General features: G+C 37.5%; 2 protein-coding genes and 3 pseudogenes across 3 annotated transcripts; 1 reads left to right on the forward strand and 4 right to left on the reverse strand.

Annotated features, from left to right (window-relative positions):
• The first annotated feature begins 713 nt into the window (after positions 1 to 713).
• Positions 714 to 20405, forward strand: LOC110688370 (D-xylose-proton symporter-like 3, chloroplastic). Of its 2 annotated transcripts, XR_002504582.1 has the most exons (20): positions 714 to 1109; positions 1599 to 1677; positions 1755 to 1814; positions 1900 to 1966; positions 2072 to 2196; positions 2288 to 2389; positions 2494 to 2868; positions 3165 to 3212; positions 3302 to 3364; positions 3469 to 3549; positions 3660 to 3758; positions 4095 to 4232; positions 4347 to 4513; positions 4602 to 4733; positions 8345 to 8455; positions 8724 to 8773; positions 12684 to 12751; positions 15946 to 16045; positions 17081 to 17145; positions 20267 to 20405. XR_002504582.1 is itself a non-coding variant. In XM_021865111.1 (13 exons), exons 1-13 carry the CDS (start codon positions 802 to 804, stop codon positions 4479 to 4481), a joined length of 1680 nt encoding a protein of 559 aa, XP_021720803.1. In that variant the 5' UTR covers positions 714 to 801; the 3' UTR covers positions 4482 to 4620. The 2 variants fall into 2 exon arrangements, 1 of the variants encoding a protein (XP_021720803.1); XM_021865111.1 differs by lacking the exons at positions 8345 to 8455; positions 8724 to 8773; positions 12684 to 12751; ... (1 more) ...; positions 17081 to 17145; positions 20267 to 20405 and having other exon boundaries at positions 4347 to 4620.
• Positions 4786 to 8336, reverse strand: LOC110688363 (annotated as a pseudogene).
• LOC110688369 lies at positions 9288 to 11772 on the reverse strand (annotated as a pseudogene).
• LOC110688365 lies at positions 12856 to 15662 on the reverse strand (annotated as a pseudogene).
• On the reverse strand, positions 17584 to 20024 carry LOC110688366 (L-type lectin-domain containing receptor kinase IV.1-like). Its single transcript, XM_021865108.1, has one exon. It carries the CDS (start codon positions 19781 to 19783, stop codon positions 17783 to 17785), a length of 2001 nt encoding a protein of 666 aa, XP_021720800.1. The 5' UTR covers positions 19784 to 20024; the 3' UTR covers positions 17584 to 17782.
• Positions 20406 to 20677: the final 272 nt, after the last annotated feature.

Consider the following 20677-nt stretch of genomic DNA (forward strand, 5'->3'; position numbering starts at 1 on the left):
GATGTTCTTCTTTTTTTAAGTTTTTATAATTATAAAAAACAAATCAAAAAAAAAAACAAAAACAAACAAACAAACAAAAAAAAAATTCAAAACCAAAAAAAAAGAAAAAAAAAAGAGAAATTATATTAAAAAAAAAAATAATTTTAAAGCAGCCCCTAGTGGCGCCTGGCCAGGACGCCGGAGCCACGGTGGGGGCGCCTGGCTAGGACGTCGCCGCCATGGTGGCGGCGTCCTGGCCAGGCGCCCCGGCCGTGGCTCCGGCGTCCTGGCCACGCGCCACTCCCATGGGTGAGGCTTCCCCACCAGGCGCCTATGCCACGGTGGCGGCGTCCTGGCTAGGCGCCACAACCACGACATGGCCTTCTCGGCTAGGCGCCAGCCACCATTTCGTCCTTACGATACGTTACGAACCTCGTTTTCCGGCGACGATGGCGACTCTCCGGTGCATATCGCCGCCGACGACGTCTCTTCGGTGATCCACATTTTTTTAGTGCGAAAAATTTGTTTTCGGTTAAAATTATAAAAAGGGCAAATTTGTCAAAAAATTATAAAATGCGGGCTTTATGTAGTAATTTGTGGGCGATGTTTAACAAATCCCTATTTGATCAAATCAGATCGCATGAACATAACCCAAATCTCGTCTCCATCATGACGATGTTACAGTAGCTGCTAATATTTGTAGACATAATTGACATAACACAACCTATCATCCCACACATTATTACAGTATAAAATATAATAATCTTTATATTTGGGTGGGTGGTAGTTAGGCTATGATCAATTGTTTGTGCCTCTAAAAAAATGGCGTCAGTCACCAGTGCCTGGGTCATCCACCACCCCCACCTCAAATTTCGCGAATTCAAGAAATCATTTTCTATCTCCTCTTGGTCCCGCATTAATTCTCATGCATCATCTTCTTCAACTAAACTCTTCCCTAAACTGCAATTCAGTGGAAGAAGAAGAAATTTTATCATGGAAAATCCTTCAATTTACTGTCTTGAAACTTCATTATTACTTAATAAAGTGAATTCCCAGAAGAAAGAGGATTACCCTGTTGAGCATGATGCTATTGAACCAGAGGTCTTTGCATGGTCTTCTGTAATTTTACCGTGAGTATTTCCCCCTTTAATCATTCTCCAAAATTGGTTTTTTCTAGCAGGGTTTGAACTTAAAGTACTGAAATTTGATGGGTTTATAGTATAATGTAGTTTAAATTGTGTTTTATTTGTCATATTTTGGGTCAATTTCACAGTACTCTGGCCAAGTGAACAATATTTTTTTTTTGTTTGTATTGTTTTGAATTTTTTCTTGCTGGGTATGAGATTATAGTTCTGAATTTTGATGGGTTTGTTTTATAATGTAATTTTTAAAATTTGAATATGTTTAATTGTCATATTTTGGGTCAATTAACATGGTCAATTGATTACTAAATTGGTTAAAGTTAAGAATTGAGGATCATGATTATGTTTAAAATTGGCCCCAATATGCTATATTTCTATATTGTTTGCAGAAACTTCTACATTAGTAACTGCTAATTAGAAATTTGTGCCCAAATTACTAAGAACTTCTAACAGATTTTGCTGCTAATTAATTTCCAGGTTTCTATTCCCTGCACTAGGTGGTATGCTATTTGGGTATGATATTGGTGCTACTTCTGGAGCTACAATATCACTACAGGTATACTTCTGGTTTTAGTAGTATTGATTTTTTGTAAAATTATAGATAATGTAATTAGTAATGTACTGTTGATGCAGTCTCCTGAGCTTAGTGGTGCAGCATGGTTCAATCTTTCAGCAGTTCAACAGGGTTTGGTGGTAAGCTTTTGTATCAATCACGCCTTGATTTGACATAGAGTTGATATTAGTTGACTTCTTTCTGATATGTTTCCGTGTAATGTAGGTGAGTGGCTCACTGTATGGAGCTCTTTTTGGTTCTATTATCGTCTATCCAATAGCTGACTTCCTTGGTATGACTTTAGCTAGAGTGTTATGTTGATTTGTTTGTGATATACTTTTGATGGATTTGGGATTAACAAATTTTAAGAGATATTTATGTCTCCTAAATCCTGAAGGAAGGAAGCGAGAACTACTAATCGCTGCAGCTCTCTATGCAATTGGTGGCCTTACCACCGCATTTGCTCCTAGTCTTAATATTCTTTTGATTGGAAGGTTTCTTTTTGGCCTTGGCATTGGTTGGGTGAGCATCCTAGTGATTAATGGTTTTGATATTGAGTGAATTAACTTCCAAGTATTGTAATTGAATGTATGCTGAAATTGGTCTATTGTAGGCTATGCATGGGGCCCCTCTTTACATTGCAGAAACTTGTCCTTCTCAGATTCGAGGAACCTTGATTTCGTTGAAAGAACTCTTCATAGTTCTTGGCATTTTGGTATCTTACTTCTACGATTAATTTCTCTCTTTGCCCCCCTCCCTTCCTTTCTCTTTTTTTACCTAATGTTTGACTTAACTTGTAGCTCATTTGCATTTCTTCAGTTGGGTTACTTTGTTGGTAACTTTAATATTGATGTGGTTGGAGGCTGGCGTTACATGTTTGGGTTGAGTCTTCCGGTTGCTGCAGTTATGGGTCTTGGGATGTTAACTCTGCCTACTTCACCTCGCTGGTTGCTTCTTAGGGGTGTTAAAGGTCAAGGATCTTTGCAGGAGTACAAGGAGCGGGCTATTGCTGCTCTGAGCAAACTACGAGGCAGACCCGCTGGGGATAAAATGTCTGAAAAGCAAATTGAGGATACACTAGTTTCAATGAAGTCTTCTTACCAAGATCAGGAAGAGGGAAGCTTTTTAGAGGTGTTTCAAGGGCCTAATCTGAAAGCTTTCATCATCGGTGGAGGTCTCGTACTTTTCCAGCAGGTGATTCTTTCATTCTTTGAACTTGGGATCATACACCATGCACAGGGAGTGAACTCTGTGCTGTGGCATTTTTTTGAATAAATATGGCCTATATAGGTGGTGAAATTGGTATTTTGCTGATCAAATTGGGGGTATTTTTGGAGAAAATTTGGTGGGCATGCATTCTCGAGTCCACTCCCTGTACATGGATCATGCTTTCTTTTCTTTGAACTCATGTTTGTGCCTAGAAAGCTGCATCAAAACCTGGTTATAGAAAATATTTGGACTCCTTTACTAATCACCATGATTGTCTTCAGATAACTGGGCAGCCTAGTGTTTTGTATTATGCTGGTCAAATCCTACAGGTAAGGCGAAGCTTAACCAGTTTTTATTTTTCTGTTTCTAATATAGAAGAAATGCTAAATTGACTTATTTTTCCTTGACTGTGAAATAGAGTGCTGGGTTTTCTGTTGCATCCGATGCCACTCGAGTTTCAGTGTTGATTGGCCTATTCAAGGTATACTTGATTGCTTTTTACTCTAGCATTGAGCAACAATCTGTTGTTTGTATACAGTGGAATCGCATATGGAACTCTTGTCTCTCATCATTTCCTTCCTGCAGTTTGTTATGACAGGAGTAGCTGTTCTTAAGGTTGATGATCTTGGAAGGAAACCCTTGTTAATAGGAGGTGTTAGTGGGATTGTAAGTATACTTCACCATCTGTTCCCTAAAACTATATTTTATTCTTTGTCCTTTTAATGTGGGGAAGAGATGCTTATTTGGTGTTTGAACTTTTTCGAGCTATTATACAGGCCGTGTCCTTGTTCCTCCTTGCTGCATATTACAAGTTTCTTGGAGGCCTCCCTTTTGTTGCTGTAGCTGCTTTGCTGCTTTATGTCGGTAGTTATCAAGTAATTTCTAAAACCTACTTTTTAATCTTCTTTTCAGAGTTGTTCACAGTCCATTACTCTGTATTTCTGATTTTATAAACTGGTTTGCAATGTTGGTCCTCTTGTAGGTCTCTAAACATTTTTTTTATTTGCTACTAAAGTGTTTTATCCAATCACCTTCAAAAATAATTGGAACATATGTTTTTCACTGACATTGTATTATGTTATGAATTGGATTTCAGGTATCTAAACATTTTTTTTTATTTGCTACTAAAGTGTTTTATCCAATCACCTTCAAAAAGAATCGGAACATATGTTTTTCACTGACATTGTATTATGTTATGAATTGGATTTCAGGTATCATTTGGTCCAATCAGTTGGCTAATGGTGTCAGAGATATTCCCTGTTCGCACAAGAGGACGAGGAATCAGTCTTGCTGTTTTAACAAACTTTGGTTCAAATGCTCTTGTGACTTTTGCCTTTTCACCATTGAAGGTAGGGTTTTCATCCTTTTCCTGGTATTAAGGGACCCCTTATTTATAGTTTTATTGCTCGATTGCTTCCTTGGCCTGCAAAACTCTGTGCTAAGATCTGCTCTGCAATCTGCAGGAGTTGCTTGGAGCTGATAACCTATTCCTCTTATTTGGAGCAATTGCTTTGCTGTCTCTTGTATTTATATTGACGTTGGTACCGGAGACCAAGGGCTTAAGTCTGGAAGAAATCGAGGCAAAATTATCGGAATGAGATTTGGTTCAGATGCTACATGATAAGAAAATGTATTTATTCCTTCCATGTAAATACAAATTCGTACATCTCATGTACTATTAATAAATAAGCTTTGTAAACATTTTCTTTTTTTACTAGTCATTTTGTGGCAGTCCAAGAAGATGGGAGCACACTTTTTCTTTCTTTATATTGCACCCTGGGAGAGGGCTTCCAATTTCGGAAAGCAGAACAACTGAAGCCAGATTATAGTTTTGCAAGAGTCTAGACCAGGTACTTCAACTCTATTCAGCAATATATCTCCTCATTATGCCAGGAAGATAATTAATCTGCTCTTCCCATTTTCATGAGATATGCATATAATGGAAGGCAAAATCTCATAGAGATGGTCTCACTATAACTTATCACAAGCCAAAGGTAAGTTTTTACGTATTTTGGGCGTACCTTTTAGTGTCTCATACCCTAGACTAATGTAGAGTAACCGAATAAATGATATAATTTTTTCCATCACTTGGAATAATGAATAACCAAAAAATGAGCTTCAGACTTTTAGAGTGTAGGAGAGACTGCTGTCTGATTAAATAGTGTAAGATTTCAAGATTTCTTGGTTAACTCTAGGCTAATAGCCTGCAACGTTAATGAATAAATATAACCAGGGTTTCCTAATATTATACAGCTTCTTTCACATACAAAGCGATTGATTCTGCATGTTCTTAGGTACTTGAAAGGTTTCACATTGTACCTGCTGTTAACTAATTTGGAAACAACTATGAATCTGAATTCTCAGAATTGCTGTTTCTTGCAGGAAAATTAGGATAATGTGTTTGGGTAAAACCATTATCTGAAGAAATTAGACCCAACATATTTTCATTACACATTTGATTTACATTAGTATTACAAAACACAAGTTTATAAACTATGCGCACAACTTAAACTCTGAGCATTAGTTAACAATCTAACATAGTACTCTAACTGCACTCTGTAATCTATGAAAAATTAACGACCATAGTGGAGGACTGAATTTGTGCTAGACATGACACCGTGAGAGCTTGTTCCAGACGACGATGGCATTAAATCAATGTTCCCGAGTCCTCCCCAAAAAGGACTGGTTTCAGGGTTGTATTCAGATGGCAAATCAGGCAATGTTGCACTGCCATTAAGAATCTGATCTACTTGCCGCATTGTTGGCCTTCCTTCTGCTATCGGATTCAAACAAAGAAGGCCTAATTTCAAGATAAGCTCCATTTGGTTTTCCACATAATCTCCTTCCATCCTTGGATCACTTGCCTTGAGAATTTCTCCCCGTTTCCAACAATTATAAACCCAATCACTGAGAAACAGAGCCTCTGCACCTTCATCTTCATCTTGCTTGCCAGTTGGCCTCCTTCCACAATCCACCTCGAGCAAGAACATTCCAAAAGAGAAAACATCAGTGCTAGTGGTTGGTTTTCGTGTTGTACTAATCTCTGGTGCAATATATCCAATAGTTCCCACCACATGGGTTGTCCGAGGATCAGTGCTATGATTGTAAAGCTTGGCAAGGCCAAAATCACCTAGCCTCGCATTCATTTCAGCATCTAACAGGACATTACTTGCCTTCACATCTCGGTGAAGGACAACTTGTTCCCACTCCTCATGAAGGTATAAAAGGGCAGATGCCACACCTTTAATGATCTTAAATCTTGAGGACCAACACAAATTTGATTTCTCAAACTTGTCAAATAGGAGTTTATCAAGGCTGCCATTAGGCATGTAATCATAGACCAAAAGAAGCTCTCCTTTTCTTCTGCAATAACCTAGGAGCTGTACCAAGTTTCTATGCTTTAGCCTTCTCATGCAAGAGATCTCCGCGACAAATTCTTTCATCCCTTGATTTGAATCATGAGCGATTTGTTTCACAGCAACTTGTTGCACCTGTAGAAGGCAACACACCCTTGTAGACCTTCCCAAAACCTCCAACTCCAAGAAGCCCGGACTCTTTAAATCCCTTTGTTGCTACAAAGAGATCCTTATATGATAATCTATGTGGGGCATATTCTTTTTCCCAAGATTCATGCAATTCTTCATACTTCTTCCTCCACATGAACCAAAATACTCCTGCAATCACTAAAAGCAACAGTAAAACTACACTGAGAAGAAGTACAAAAACTAGCTTGTTTGAGCTTAACTTTTTATGTTTGATTCGTGGAAGTGATGGAAGCTTAGAAAGGTCTAGATCTTTCGCTTTCCCACTTTGACTCCAGCTCCATCCCAGTATATAATGACTGTTTGAGATTTTGCCAGTAGAAGATGAGAAACCAACATACATAGAATCAAGGAGTATTGTAGAAAGATCGATGTGCTTAGACAAGAGGCACTTGCTAGGCTTTGGATGACCGAGTGGAGCTAATGTTACATTAGCTAACATTTGTACCTCGTCATACTCAATCCAAATTTGCATGGGTTTACCACTATTTAGCAGCAGGGTTTTGTTTACCCCTTCTTTATCTGAATAGTAAGATGATGAAGCAGCATCGATGGAGCGCAGGCTGTTAACATCAATTCCAACATGGCTATCGTCAATATCTCCAAACTCTCTTGTTTGGATGGTGTCTAACTCTACAGCAAATATATGGTTTGAAGAAAGGCCGTTGTTGGTAACATTGACGAGCCCTAGATATATAGATGAGAGAGCGTGTTTAAAATTTGTGGATGGGCTAATAACGAAAACGATTCCATGGCCAGAATGGTTTGGTACTTGAGGATACATTGCGAAAGCAAAAGTGGTGGAGAATGATAGATGCTTTGGTTTGAAGATCACGGGATATGGATAGAAAGCATGGGAAGTATTGCGCATTGAGTAGTTTGTCATTTGGAGAAGACCATTTGGGAGTATAGTTGCGAGTCCATCAACATGAAGTTTGTTAATGGATCCTCTGAAACCATTGTAGGTGAACTGTGTTTCATCTTGAACAAGGGTAAGTGCACCCAGTATAAGAATAATCGTTGATATGTGGAGGAGATACTGAAGAGAAATGGCCATTAGAGCCATAAAATTGTCAGTGCTTACAACATGAATACAGGATGCTTTATTCAAGTAGAAATCATCTGCCTTAATTACAGTACAAGGTATTTAAGCAAATGATACATCACTTCTTTATCAACTTGGTTTGCCCTGTCCGGAAAGGCATCTTGTTTTGTTGTCCATCCCTGATTTGACAGTAAGAGCATGTTTGGTAAGAGTTTTTTTGGGTTGGGAACGGATTCAAGTAAACCATTACCGTTACCAAGTGCTTGGTTGGAAGGCTTGGGTAACAATTACCATTACCTAAGGGTAATGGTTTCCACCCATTTGTTACCCTTACTCTCCTCAAATAAAAATAAAGAAAGATAGGTTTAAGTAAGTGATTTTTTTCCATGATTAAACCAAACAAATAAAAAGGTAAGTGTTAAATGATTCATTTCCTAGTTTCCTCCCTCTTATTTGTTTTCTGTCCACTCCATTTCCATTATTCATACCAAACGCCACCTAAATGTTTTTACTGTAGAGCAATACGGTCTTACTGAGTATAAATATGTCTTTTTTAGCGCAGTATTGATGGCTTATTATTTGAAAGTTAAGGTAATGAGTATATGCGAAGTATGTAATTTGGATGTATAAACGATCATAGGCATAATATTCATTCTCTTCTCATTTTGTTCAATTCTAACCATTTGCAATGCTTCCTTTCGTAAAATGTCCTTTGAATAGGAGATATACACAACTCTTACTCTCACTCTAGTCACTATTTTTCTAAGGCAGTTGATTTTTCTAAGGTAGTTGTTTTTTGTTCTGTTTTGTATTTAATGCCATATTAACTATACTAGTTCAGTAGTATACTAAAATGAAAATTGTTTGTCCCAAGTCTAGAGCTGCTGTCTTCAAATTGCCGGTCAATGCAGGGTGTACGGGGTGCAGTCGGTGATATTCGTACTATGAAGGCTGGAGGTTAAAGAAATATCAAGTGGATGTTACGGTATAAAACCTTATCTCTTATACGCAATATTAGCAAAAATAGCCAGTCTTCACATAGTTCTAAAATATGTTACTTTGTATTATCTAACTGTATTACTCTTACTTCCCTTAATTACCTGTTACCATGACTAGGAACCAGTAGAAAGCTAGTTAGTAGAGGTGTTTTTATAGATGTTTTAGCTGGTCATTCGCGGTATACATGTTTAATTTGTGTCTAGAATGCCAAACGGATTACCATTAACAAGACTCTTGTACCATTACTGTTTCAGATAATTGGGCAGCCTAGTCTCTTTGCGTTATGTTGGTTAAACAATACAGGGTATGTCAGTATTATCCAACTTCATAATTCTGTCAGCTTTATTGTGAGAGTATTATCATTAGATGAATGCTTAATCCGCTTACTATGTCTTGATGGCGAATTGAGTGTTCGGCTTTCTATTGCATCTGATGCATCTCTAGAGTTTTTGTGCTAATCTTCCTATAAGCCTATGATATAAAATACTGTATATAATTATGTGAAATTGCAAATACGTATTACTGTCAGCCTATTCAAGAGTTCAAGGTATGCTTGTTTCGCAATTCAATCTGTCTCGCTATTCTGTTTTTTTTTTTTTTTTTTTTAAAGCTGTTTATAAAGTCGGAAAAAAAATCTCATTAATAGGAGTTGTTATTTTGCGTAAGTATACCAAGGTTCGTTTCCTAACATGGAATAGCTTCTTTTCCTTAAGAGCGACCTTGAGAAAGTGAGAGATTCTTTTAATTCTCAGGTATAGAGCACTCAAAAAATTTCACGTCACGCCTGCAAGTAGTTTACTGGTGTGAAAAAAACTATAGTTCTGTATGCTCAGAAGGCTGGTTTATGTAGGAAAGAAAATCACTGAAATAATAAGACATGATCAAACATTTTACATCAGCACATCAGATCTACACTGTTACAAGCACAATAGTTTAAGAAAAAGGTAGAGTAACCAAATATCTGACCAAGCACTTTAACAGGACTCTGAATTATTGATTCAACGGCCATAATGGAGGACTGAATTTGAGGCTAGACATGACACCAAAAGAGACAAAACCAGACGATGATGGCAATGGTAATTCTGATGAACCCGATGTTACCCAACCCTCTCCGAAGAAACTGCGGCTTTGAATATCATATTCAGATGATATATCAGGCAAAGCTACACTCCCATTAAGAAATTGAACTACTTGCCTCATTTTAGGCCTTTCTTCTGGCTTAGGATGCAAACACAGAAGGCCTAACTTCAAAACCAGTTCTACTTCCTCTTCCTGATAGTCTCCCTTCATTTTGGGATCAGTAGTCTTGAGAATATCTCCCTTCTTCCAACAATCACAAACCCAATCACTGAGAAATTCCTCTACCTCATAGTCAGACTGCTTGCCAACTGGCCTCCTCCCGCAACTCACCTCAAGCAAGAACATTCCATAAGCAAAAACATCGGTGTTGGTGGTAGGTTTTAGCGTTTTACTCACCTCTGGGGCCATGTAGCCTATGGTTCCCACAACATGAGTGGTCCGAGGATCAAGGTTATGATCGTAAAGTCTAGCAAGACCAAAATTACCCAACCTTGCATTCATGTCAGCATCTAATAAGACATTACTTGCCTTCACATCACGGTGAAGGACAACTTGTTCCCACTCCTCATGTAGATATAAAAGGGCAGATGCCACCCCTTTAATGATCTTGAATCTTGAGGACCAACATAAATTTGATCTCTCAGCCTGGTTAAAGAGGAATTTATCAAGGTTTCCGTTAGGCATGTAATCATAGACCAAAAGAAGTTCTTCTTTTCTTCGGCAATAACCCAGGAGCTGTACCAAGTTTCTATGCCTTAGCCTTCTCATACTAGAGATCTCCGCAACATATTCTCTTATCCCTTGTTTTGAGTCATGGGAGACTCGCTTCACAGCCACTTGGTCAACAAAATCTTTGTGGTGCATGCTCTTTTTCCCATGGTTCAAGAACCTCTTCATACTTTTTCCTCCATAGAAACCAAACTGCTCCAGCAATCAATAACAACATTAGTAATAACACACTCAGTAGAACTACAAAAATCAGCTGGGTTGAGCTTAATTTTCTATGTTTGATTCGTGGAAGTGATGGAAGCTTGGAAGGGTCTAAATCTTGTGCTTTTCCACTTTGATTCCAGCTCCATCCTAGTACGTAGTGACTATTCGCAACACGTGCAGTAGAAGAAGAGAAGCCAATATACATAGAATCAAGGAATACGGTGGAAAGATTGAAGTGCTTAGCTAAGAGATGCTTGCTAGGCTTAGGTTGACCAAGTGGGGCTAATGTTACTTTAATAATCATATCTAAATCATTATAATCGATCCAAACTGTCATCGGTTTTCCACTATTTAGCCATAGAGATTTGTTCACCCCTTCTTTGTCAGAATAGTATGATGCTGGAGCAACATCTTTAGATTTCAAGCTATTAATATCAATTCCTACATGGTTGTTATTGATATCATTAACGATAGAGTTTTGTATAGTGTCCAACTCTATGGCGAATATATGATACAAAGATTGGTTGGTAAAATCCTTGGAAGATAGGCTGGTGGTAGAAGCATTGAAGATTCCTAGGTATGGGGCTGGTTGAGTATGTTGGAAAGCTGTGGTTGGACTTATAACAAAGGCGATTCCATGGCCAGAATGATTTACTATGCGGATACATTGCAAAAGCAAAAGTGGTGGAGAATGATATATGATTTGGTTTGAATTTCACAGGGTGTGGATAGAAAGCATGAGAAATATTTTGGGCTGTATTGTTTGTTATTTGGAGAAGACCCTTGGGGAGAATAGTCGCGATACCATCAACATGGAGTTTATTGGTAGATCCTTTGAAACCATTGTAGATGAACTGTGTTTCATTTTGAGCAAATACATGTACAACTAAAAGAAAAATAAGAGCAAATATAATCAAGCTCATAGTTGCTAATTGGGTGGCCTAGAGTTAGGATTCAGGAACAATAGCCAATAATATTGATATTTGAAGTGTTATCTTAGTAGAGTATTTATGGGAAGGATTGTGTTAGGACTAATTATTTTATTGAAACAAATAAGTGAAGCAAAATGATACAGCTCAAATTGTAGCCAAAGAGAATTGAAAGCAATGTAGCTTTTGTCACAAAATAATAGATTTCCTAGTGAAGTAATTGCCTAATTGGTCCATTAAACCACTACTAGTATTATATATACTTTTTAACTACTACAAGCTATTGTTTCCATTTGAGAGCACCATATTGGACACGGTCAGCAGACAGAAATCTTTTGAAAATTTAGGGAGAAGGCAGGGGAAGGGGGGCCATGGAAGAAGAAGAAAGGTTAGGTGCATATCCGAAATTGGACTCCCTTGATCCCAAGTCCAATAGAGAAAGAGGGCCGAGGGATCCATAGGGTAAGATATTCAAATCATAGATTTAAACGCAATATTTTTATTGTGAAGTAATAGAATCATATCTTGACTTATGACGAGTCAAGAGAAAGTGACAACTAATGTTGGATAGAACGAATCCAATACTCCGTATAAGTGTTTGGATGGTTTGAGGCGGGAAATTTCCTCCATATCAGAGCTGGAATTTTCACATTGCATATTTACATGTTACTGCTTTTAAGGCAAATTGTTATCACATTGCATGTTTACATGTTTTTTTATATATTGACTTGTATATTATTATATATATTGACTAGGCTGTATGAAATTATTCTGTACTACAATAATACATGATCTATTCAACCTGTAGTCTTTCATTGAATACCTTTATATCTATATTTTGCTTTTTATAATCATCTAAATTCAGCTTAAAACATACGCTACTGATTAGGAGCTAGAATCTGGGCAAAGTTTTTGCTCATTGTTTGTCTTCCATTGTTTTTTCGGAGTCATTGCATAAAAAAAAAGAGCAATCTTTCAGTTATGACTCATGACCAATGTGGAACTTAATAAAAGATAAAAGGAAAAAAAAACTGTATGTCTGAAATTGTCTATCTAGTAAGAAGAAAATAAAGAACCAAAGACCCACCAACATGTAGTCATGTACTCACATTTGTTGTTGACTAGTATTTCTGATTAGATTTTTTAGTCATTAATTATGTATTATATTCATGTTTATTCACCTGATCATTCAATGAATTCTTGTTTGTGCCTAAATTGTCAAACCAATACCCATTTTATGTTGATTTTGACTCTTCACCATCTCTGTTACAGATGAGGTGAGATAACTGGGGTTACTGAGCAGCCTAGTGTCTTGGATTATGCTAGTTAAATCCAACAGGGTATGTCAAAACTTTTAACTTCATTCTTCAAATTTTCATCATTATACATAGTAATTAAAAAATTGGAGTTTTACAGACTCAGAAGCCTGTTGAATGCAGGAAAGAAAACCTTATTGTGAAATAGCTCTTAATTAGTAAGACATAATCTAGTATTTTACATTGCACATCAGATCTACATATTATGTTACAAGCACATGAGGTAGCCTAACCCCAATATCTGACTAAGTATAGTAAGTGCTGTAACAGCACTTTGATATTGTTGATTCAACGACCATATTGTAGGACTGAATTTGTGCTAGACATAACACCAAAAGAAACAGTTCCTGACGATGATGGGAGTGATGAAGCTAATGAACCCGATGCTACCCAACCCTCCCCAATGAAACTGCTGCTTTCAATATCATATTCAGATGGTATATCAGGCAAAGCTGCACTCCCGTTCAGAAACTGAACTACCTGCCTCATTTTAGGCCTTTCTTCTGGATTAGGATGCAAACACAAAAGGCCTAACTTCAAGACCAGTTCTATTTCCTCTTCCTGATAGCCCCCCCCCCCCCCCCCCCCCCCCCCCATTTTGGGATCACTAGTCTTAAAAATTTCTTCCTTCTTCCAAAAATCATAATCCCAGTCACTGAGGAATTCCTCTACCTCGTTGTCAGACTGCTTGCCATTTGGCCTCCTCCCGCAACACACCTCAAGTAAGAACATTCCATAAGCAAAAACATCAGATTTGGTGGTAGGCTTATGCGTCCTACTGACCTCTGGGGCAATGTAGCCGATGGTTCCCACAACATGTGTAGTTCGAGGATCAATTTTATGATCGTAAAGTCTAGCAGATCAAAATCACCCAACCTTGCATTCATGTCGGCATCTAACAGGACATTACTTGCCTTCACATCACGGTGAAGGACAACTTGTTCCCACTCCTTTAATGATCTTGAACCTTGAGGACCAACACAAACTTGATCCCTCAACCTGGTCAAAGAGGAGTTTATCAAGGCTGCCATTAGGCATGTAATCATAGACCAAAAGAAGCTCCCCTTTTCTTCGACAATAACCTAGGAGTTGTACCAAGTTCCTATGCCTTAGCCTTCTCATACTAGAAATCTCAGCAACAAATTCTTTCATCCCTTGTTTCTAATCATGGGAGACTCGCTTTACAGCCACTTGATCACCTGTAGAAGACAATACACCTTTGTAGACCTTCCCAAACCCTCCAACTCCGAGAAGCTCAGAGTTTCTAAAACCCCTTGTTGCTACATAAAGATCCTTGTATGAGAATCTATGCGGGGCATATTCTTTTTCCCATGGTTCAAGCAACTCTTCATACTTCTTCCTCCATACAAAAAAAACTGCTCCATAAATCAATAACAGCAGTAGTAAAACAACACTCAGCAGAACCACAAAGATGCATGAGATGGCTTAAGCTTAACTTTTGACGTTTGGTTCGTGGAAGTGATGGAAGCTTGGAAGGGTCTAAATCTTGTGCTTTCCCACTTTGATTCCAGCTCCATCCTTGTATGTAGTGGCTATTTGCAACCACACCTATAGAAGAAGAGAAGCCAACATACATAGGTTCAAGGAGTACGGTGGAAAGATTGAAGTACTTAGACAAGAGATGCTTGCTAGGCTTAGGATGGCCAAGTGGAGCTAATGTTAAATTAACAATCATATCTACCTCATAATAGTCAATCCAAATTGTCATCGGTTTTTCATTAGTTAGCCGTAGAGTTTTTTTCACCCCTTCTTTATCAGAATAGTATGATGCTGGAGCAGCATCTTTTGATTTCAGGCTATTAATATCAATTCCAACATGGTTGGCATCGATATCATTAACTTCAACATTTTTAACAGTGTCTAACTCTACGGCAAATATATGGTTCAAAGATTGGTTGGTATTATCCTTGGAAGATAGGCTGCTTGTAGAAGCATTGAAGATTCCTAGGTATGTGGATGGTTGAGCATGTCAGAAATCTGTGGTTGGACTTATAACAAAGGCGATTCCATGGCCGGAATGATTTACTACACGACGATACATTGCAAATACAAAATTGGTGGAGAAAGATATATGATTTGGTTTGAAGATCACAGGATGTGGATAGAAAGCATGGGAAAGATTGTGGGCTGTATAGTCTGCCATTTGGAGAAGACCATTTGGGAGGATTCTCGCGAGTCCATCAACATGAATTCTATTGATAGATCCTTTGAAACCATTGTAGATGAACTGCGTTTCATTTTGAGCAGATGCATGTAAAGCTAACAGAGATATAAGAACAAATATAATCATGCTCATTATAGTTTGGATTCAAGAACAATATCCAATAAGATTGAAATTCGGAAGTTTTTGCTTAGTAAAGTGTTTATGGGGGTATTATGTCAGGAATATAATTGATTTTGAGGAATGAAAAAGTGAAGCAAAGTAATAGAGCTCAAGTGTAGCCAAAGAGATTTGAAAGCAATGTAGCTTTGTCACAATAGAATAGATTTCCTAGTACAATAGTAGGACCATTAACTGCTATGAGTATTATTTCCTGAGAGCGCCATATTGGACACGGTCAAGCAGATGGAAAGCTCTTGGAAAAATAGGGAAATGGCAGGGGAAGGGTAACCATAAGATCAGAAGAAGAGGAAATGTTAGATGGGGTTCCCTCACTCTTTAGTCCAATAGAGAAAAAGGTGTTGAGAGGACGAGTGATCCACTTGTCAAGAGATGAGGAAATCATAGAAATAACACAATTTTTTATTTATATAAAGTTATAGTATCATGTCTTTTTATGACGAGTTGGGAGAATGTGACAACTATAGGAGTCTAATATAGTGTTTGAATGGTTTGAGGTGGGAAATTTCTCCATCTCGAAGCTGGAATTATTATTTACCTTACAATGTTCAACAGCGCAGTACAGCTGCGTGTTTTACAATGCAAGAATAGCCAACACACTTTAGAATCTCTATAGTTGGGCACACATTGAATTATCAAAGATAAGCTACCAATACCACCCTTAGCAAAACTAATTAGCGGCACAAGGAAAATTTCACCCATGCTTTTAATAGATAGCTTTTGAACTATAAGAGTATAGGGTGTGGCAATAGGTTGCTTTTAAGGCAAAGTTTTATCACATAGCATATTTACATGTTACTTCGTATTCAACACGATATGGATGATTTATAACCTTTTTTTTTTTTTCTTTTCCTAGGGGTAGCCAGTTTTCACTTAAAATACAATGCATCATTTGACATATTCCAATGTATCTCTCGGCTGCACGGAGGAATGTTAATGAATTCTGTATGTCCAAGGTAATATAGCTACTTTCACTTCGTTTTTTATTTTATAACCGTACTATTACTATTACTGCAAACTATTACTCATTTACTATGTTAAGTTTAATTATTCAATTTATTCTGGAGTACTTGATCCTTATTCCTTTGCAATAATACAGTAACATGTTTTGTAACTCATTAGTGGATTAAGAACCAAGTCTCACGTTACTCTGGTGTTAAGTGACTCAAGTCTTTGAAAAGTCGCATGGACGTCCTATCATATTGATGAAGACCTTTATATGTATGTTTTGGCAATAAGTATTTCTGTACTATATATGCTCTATTCTGAATAGTTGATGTTTTTTTTTTACTATAAGATACATTTATGAAGATATAGATGTAACACTTGTCGTCTTTCAAAATTACCTTTCTTTCTTCCTTTGTCTGTTTTGAATTTCTTAAATGCAGCCTAAAACATACACTACTAATTAGGAGCTAAAAACTGGGCAAAGATTTTCTTCGTTGTTTATCTTCGTTCTCCTTTCAAAGTAATTACATAAAGAAAATGAGCAGTTTTTTTTGTCATAACCAAAACGCAGAACTTAAAAGAAGAGCAAAACAATTAAAATGTATGTGTGAAACTGTTTAACCAGTAAAAAGCAATTAAAGAACCAAAGAACAACTAAAATAGGCATATACTACTTGTTCATTATGTATGATTTAGCAATCATGCACGGCGATTAAATCAGTACTAGATGCAGTTTTTATGCCAGTCTTTGCAGGGTGTTTGAGTGTAATCGGTGATAAAGACAGCAGATTAAACATTCTGAAATTTATAAGCATAGTGTCCAAACATTACCCAATCTTCTTAAATCATGAAAGTTCTGATACCCTGTCACCCACCAATTATCATCTTATTTGCCAAATTACAGTCACCAACATCAGGAACTTGTTAGAGGTGTTTCATACTTTATTTCAGATGATTATTCATTAAACTCATGTTTGTGCATAAATTGTCACACCAATGCCCATTTCTAAATTTATATTGACTCTTTTACCTCACTGTTACAGATAACTGGGCAGCCAAGTATCTTGGAATCTTGGATGATGCAGTTAATCGGACTTAATCCTACAGTGTATGTCAATACTTATCCAACTTTATTTCTGTTTCAGCTTTACCAAAGAAAGTTCATCATTATATTTATGGATCCTTAATTTAGTGCTCTGTTATCTACTGCACCTGATGCTTCTGGAGTTTCAGTGCTGATATATCCTTTTTAAAGAACCTTTTTAAAAAAACTTGTTTCACATTCCCTGTAGTCTGTTCTGGTAAGGAAAATTGCTGTTTCGGAAGTTTGTTGATTTTGGGAGGAAACTGATAGTATTAGATATAATGAGCTCAATATAGTTGGAGATTCCAAGTATTCTAGGGTATATCTAACAACTTCTTCCCCTTGAGTGACCTTGAGTAAGGTTGAATGATTACGGTCTAGACTATAGAGCATATGAAAGGTTTTCATGGCTCATCGTGGTAAAATCATGAAATAAAATTGGAATTTTGCATACACAGAAGGTTGTTGAATAAAGGAAAGAAAACCAATTTCTGAAAAATAGCATATCATAAGAGTAATAAGACATGGTTCAACATTCTTACAGTGCTCGTTAGATTTACTTAACTGTACTGCAAGTAGATCGATTTATCAAAAAGCTAAGGTAGACTAACTCAATATCCGACCTAGTACACTAACAGCTAACACTCTGAATATAAATGATTCAACGGCCATATTGAAGGACTGAATTTGTACTAGACATGTTTCCATGAGAGATAGTTCCAGATAACGATGGAAATGATGGAAATGAAACTGATTTCCCCCATACCTCACCAAAGAAAATGCCACTATCAGTTTCGTAGTCAGACGGTATTTCAGGCAAAGTTACACTTCCATTAAGAAACTGTACTGCTTGCCTCATAGTAGGCCTTTCTTCTGACTTAGGATGCAAACAGAGAAGGCCTAACTTCAATACTAGCTCCATTTCGTTTTCCTGATAATCACCTTCTACTGCAGAATCACTTGCCATAAGAATTTCCCCCCTTCTCCAACAATCATAAACCCAGTCACTGAGGAAATCCTCTGCAACATCATCAGACTGCTTGCCCATTGGCCTCCTCCCACAACCCACCTCGAGTAAAAACATTCCAAAAGCATAAACATCAGAACTGGTGGTAGGTTTCTGCGTTCTACTGACTTCGGGTGCAATGTATCCAATGGTACCTACCACATGAGTGGTTTGAGGATCAATTGTATGATCATAGAGTCTGGCCAGACCAAAATCTCCCAACTTTGCATTCATCTCAGCATCTAACAGGACATTACTTGCCTTCACATCTCGGTGAAGGACAACTTGTTCCCACTCCTCATGAAGGTATAAAAGGGCTGATGCCACACCTTTAATGATCTTAAATCTTAAGGACCAACACAAATTTAGTTCGTCTTTTCCAAAGAGGAACTTGTCAAGGCTACCGTTAGGCATATACTCATAGACCAAAAGAAGCTCCCCTTTTCTTCTGCAGTAACCTAGGAGCGGAACCAGGTTTCTATGACTTAGCCTTCTCATACAAGAAATCTCTGCAACAAATTCTTTCATCCCTTGTTTCGAGTCATGGGATACTCGTTTCACAGCAACCTGGTGACTTATAGAAGGTAGTTTACCCTTGTAGACCTTCCCAAAATCGCCAATTCCAAGAAGCTCTGATCTTTTAAAACCTTTTGTTGCTACATGGAGATCCTTGAATGAGTATCTATGAGTAGTATATTCCTTTTCCCAAGGTTCAACCAATTCTTCGTACTTCTTCCTCCAAAAAAGCCAAACAGCTGCAACAATCAATAATAACAATAGTAAAACTACAATAAGTAGAACTAAAAAAATAAGTTTGTTTAGGATTTGCTTTTGATGTTTGACTTGTGAAAGTGATGGAAGCTTGGAAGGGTCTAAATCTTCCGCTTTCCCACTTTGATTCCAGCTCCATCCTAGTATGCAATGACGATTTGATAGAAGGCCAGTAGCAGAAGTGAAACCAACATGCATGGAATGAAGTAGTATGGCAGAAAGATTAAGGTGCTTAGACAGTAAGCACTTGCTAGGCTTTGGATCTCTAAATGGAGCTAATGTTACATTCAATAACATCTCAGCCTCATCATAGTCTATCCAAATTTGCATTGGTTTCCCACTATTTAGCAGCAGGGTTTTGTTCGACCTTTCTTTGTCAGAGTAGTATGCTGCTGAAGCAGCATCAACAGATATGAGGCTGTTGACATCAATCCCAACATGGTTGCCATCAATGTCTTCGACATCAGGATTTTTGAGAGTGTCTAATTCTACAGCAACTATATGATTAGAAGAACGGCCATTGGTGGAAGTGTTGAAGAGTCCTAGGTACGCAGATGGAAGAGTATGTTGGAAATTTGTGGTAGGACTAATAACAAAAAAGATTCCATGGCCTGAAATATTTTGTACTTGAGGAAACATTGCAAAAACAAAAGTGGTAGAGAATGATAAATGATTTGGTTTGAAGATCATGGGATGTGGGTAGAAAGCATGGGAAAGATTAACGGGTGTATGGTTTGACATTTGGAGAAGACCGTTTGGGAGGATAGTCGCGATTCCATCAACTTGAAGTTTATTGATGGATCCTTGGAAACCATTGTAGATGAACTGTGTTTCATCTTGCGCAAAGGTATGTACAGCTAATACAAGAGTAAGTATAAGAATCATTGTTACTAACTAGTGGAGGTATTCAGGATTCAGGAACAATAGCCATTAGAGGCATAAGAGGTATATTTTCAAGGGTAGTTTATCTAATTTTTCCTTTGCATCAAATGTCTTATGTGTAGGTCAAAGTAGATTAGGATGAATTCAAATGAGTGATACAAAATGTTTCATAAATTTATTTTGGAATAAAGTGATAAGTCTCTTGAAAAGTCGTTTAGATGTCCTATGATATTAGAGACCAGAAATTACTTTTACTTGGCTGTCTGAAATAGATGTGTATATGCCCTATTCAATATTCCACTCAATAACCTACACTTAAGGACAGCTGATATAACCTGTCAAAAAATGAAAATGACAACTGAAATAAATGTTTTAACTGAAATAGATGGCATTTGTAACACATGTAATTCTATAGTTACATCACCATATATTGTTTACTAACAGGTATTTGGTGTATTTCGTTCTGATGGATTTTTTGGTCATTAGGCGAACTGTGTATGACATTGTAACAAACAGAGAAGATGAGCATCCTACGGTTCTATGACCGTGCACAAGGATTGAATCAATGCTACATACAAAACTAGCAGATGCAGAGATAGGTGAGGGTGGAAATTGTTGGGGTAGTTCATCCCAAGTCCCACATGGAAGAAATAAGGAAGAGAGGACTTCTTATAAGTGAGTGCATACTCCTAATAATAAGAGGTCTTTTGGGAAGGTGCCCAAAAACAAATCCGTGCGGGCTAGTCCCAAAGCGGACAATAATAAGACACTGTAAGTTTCCTTAGGACTGCTGCTGTTACCTTCCTGTCAGCCAAAACTTGCATTAATTGCCATAATTATTATTATTGATTTCTTTAAATAGTTTTCATAAGGTAATGGTAATGAGTATTTCATGTT

This window comes from Chenopodium quinoa, unplaced genomic scaffold (genome assembly GCF_001683475.1).
Source record: "Chenopodium quinoa cultivar QQ74 unplaced genomic scaffold, ASM168347v1, whole genome shotgun sequence".
NCBI lineage: Eukaryota > Viridiplantae > Streptophyta > Magnoliopsida > Caryophyllales > Amaranthaceae > Chenopodium > Chenopodium quinoa.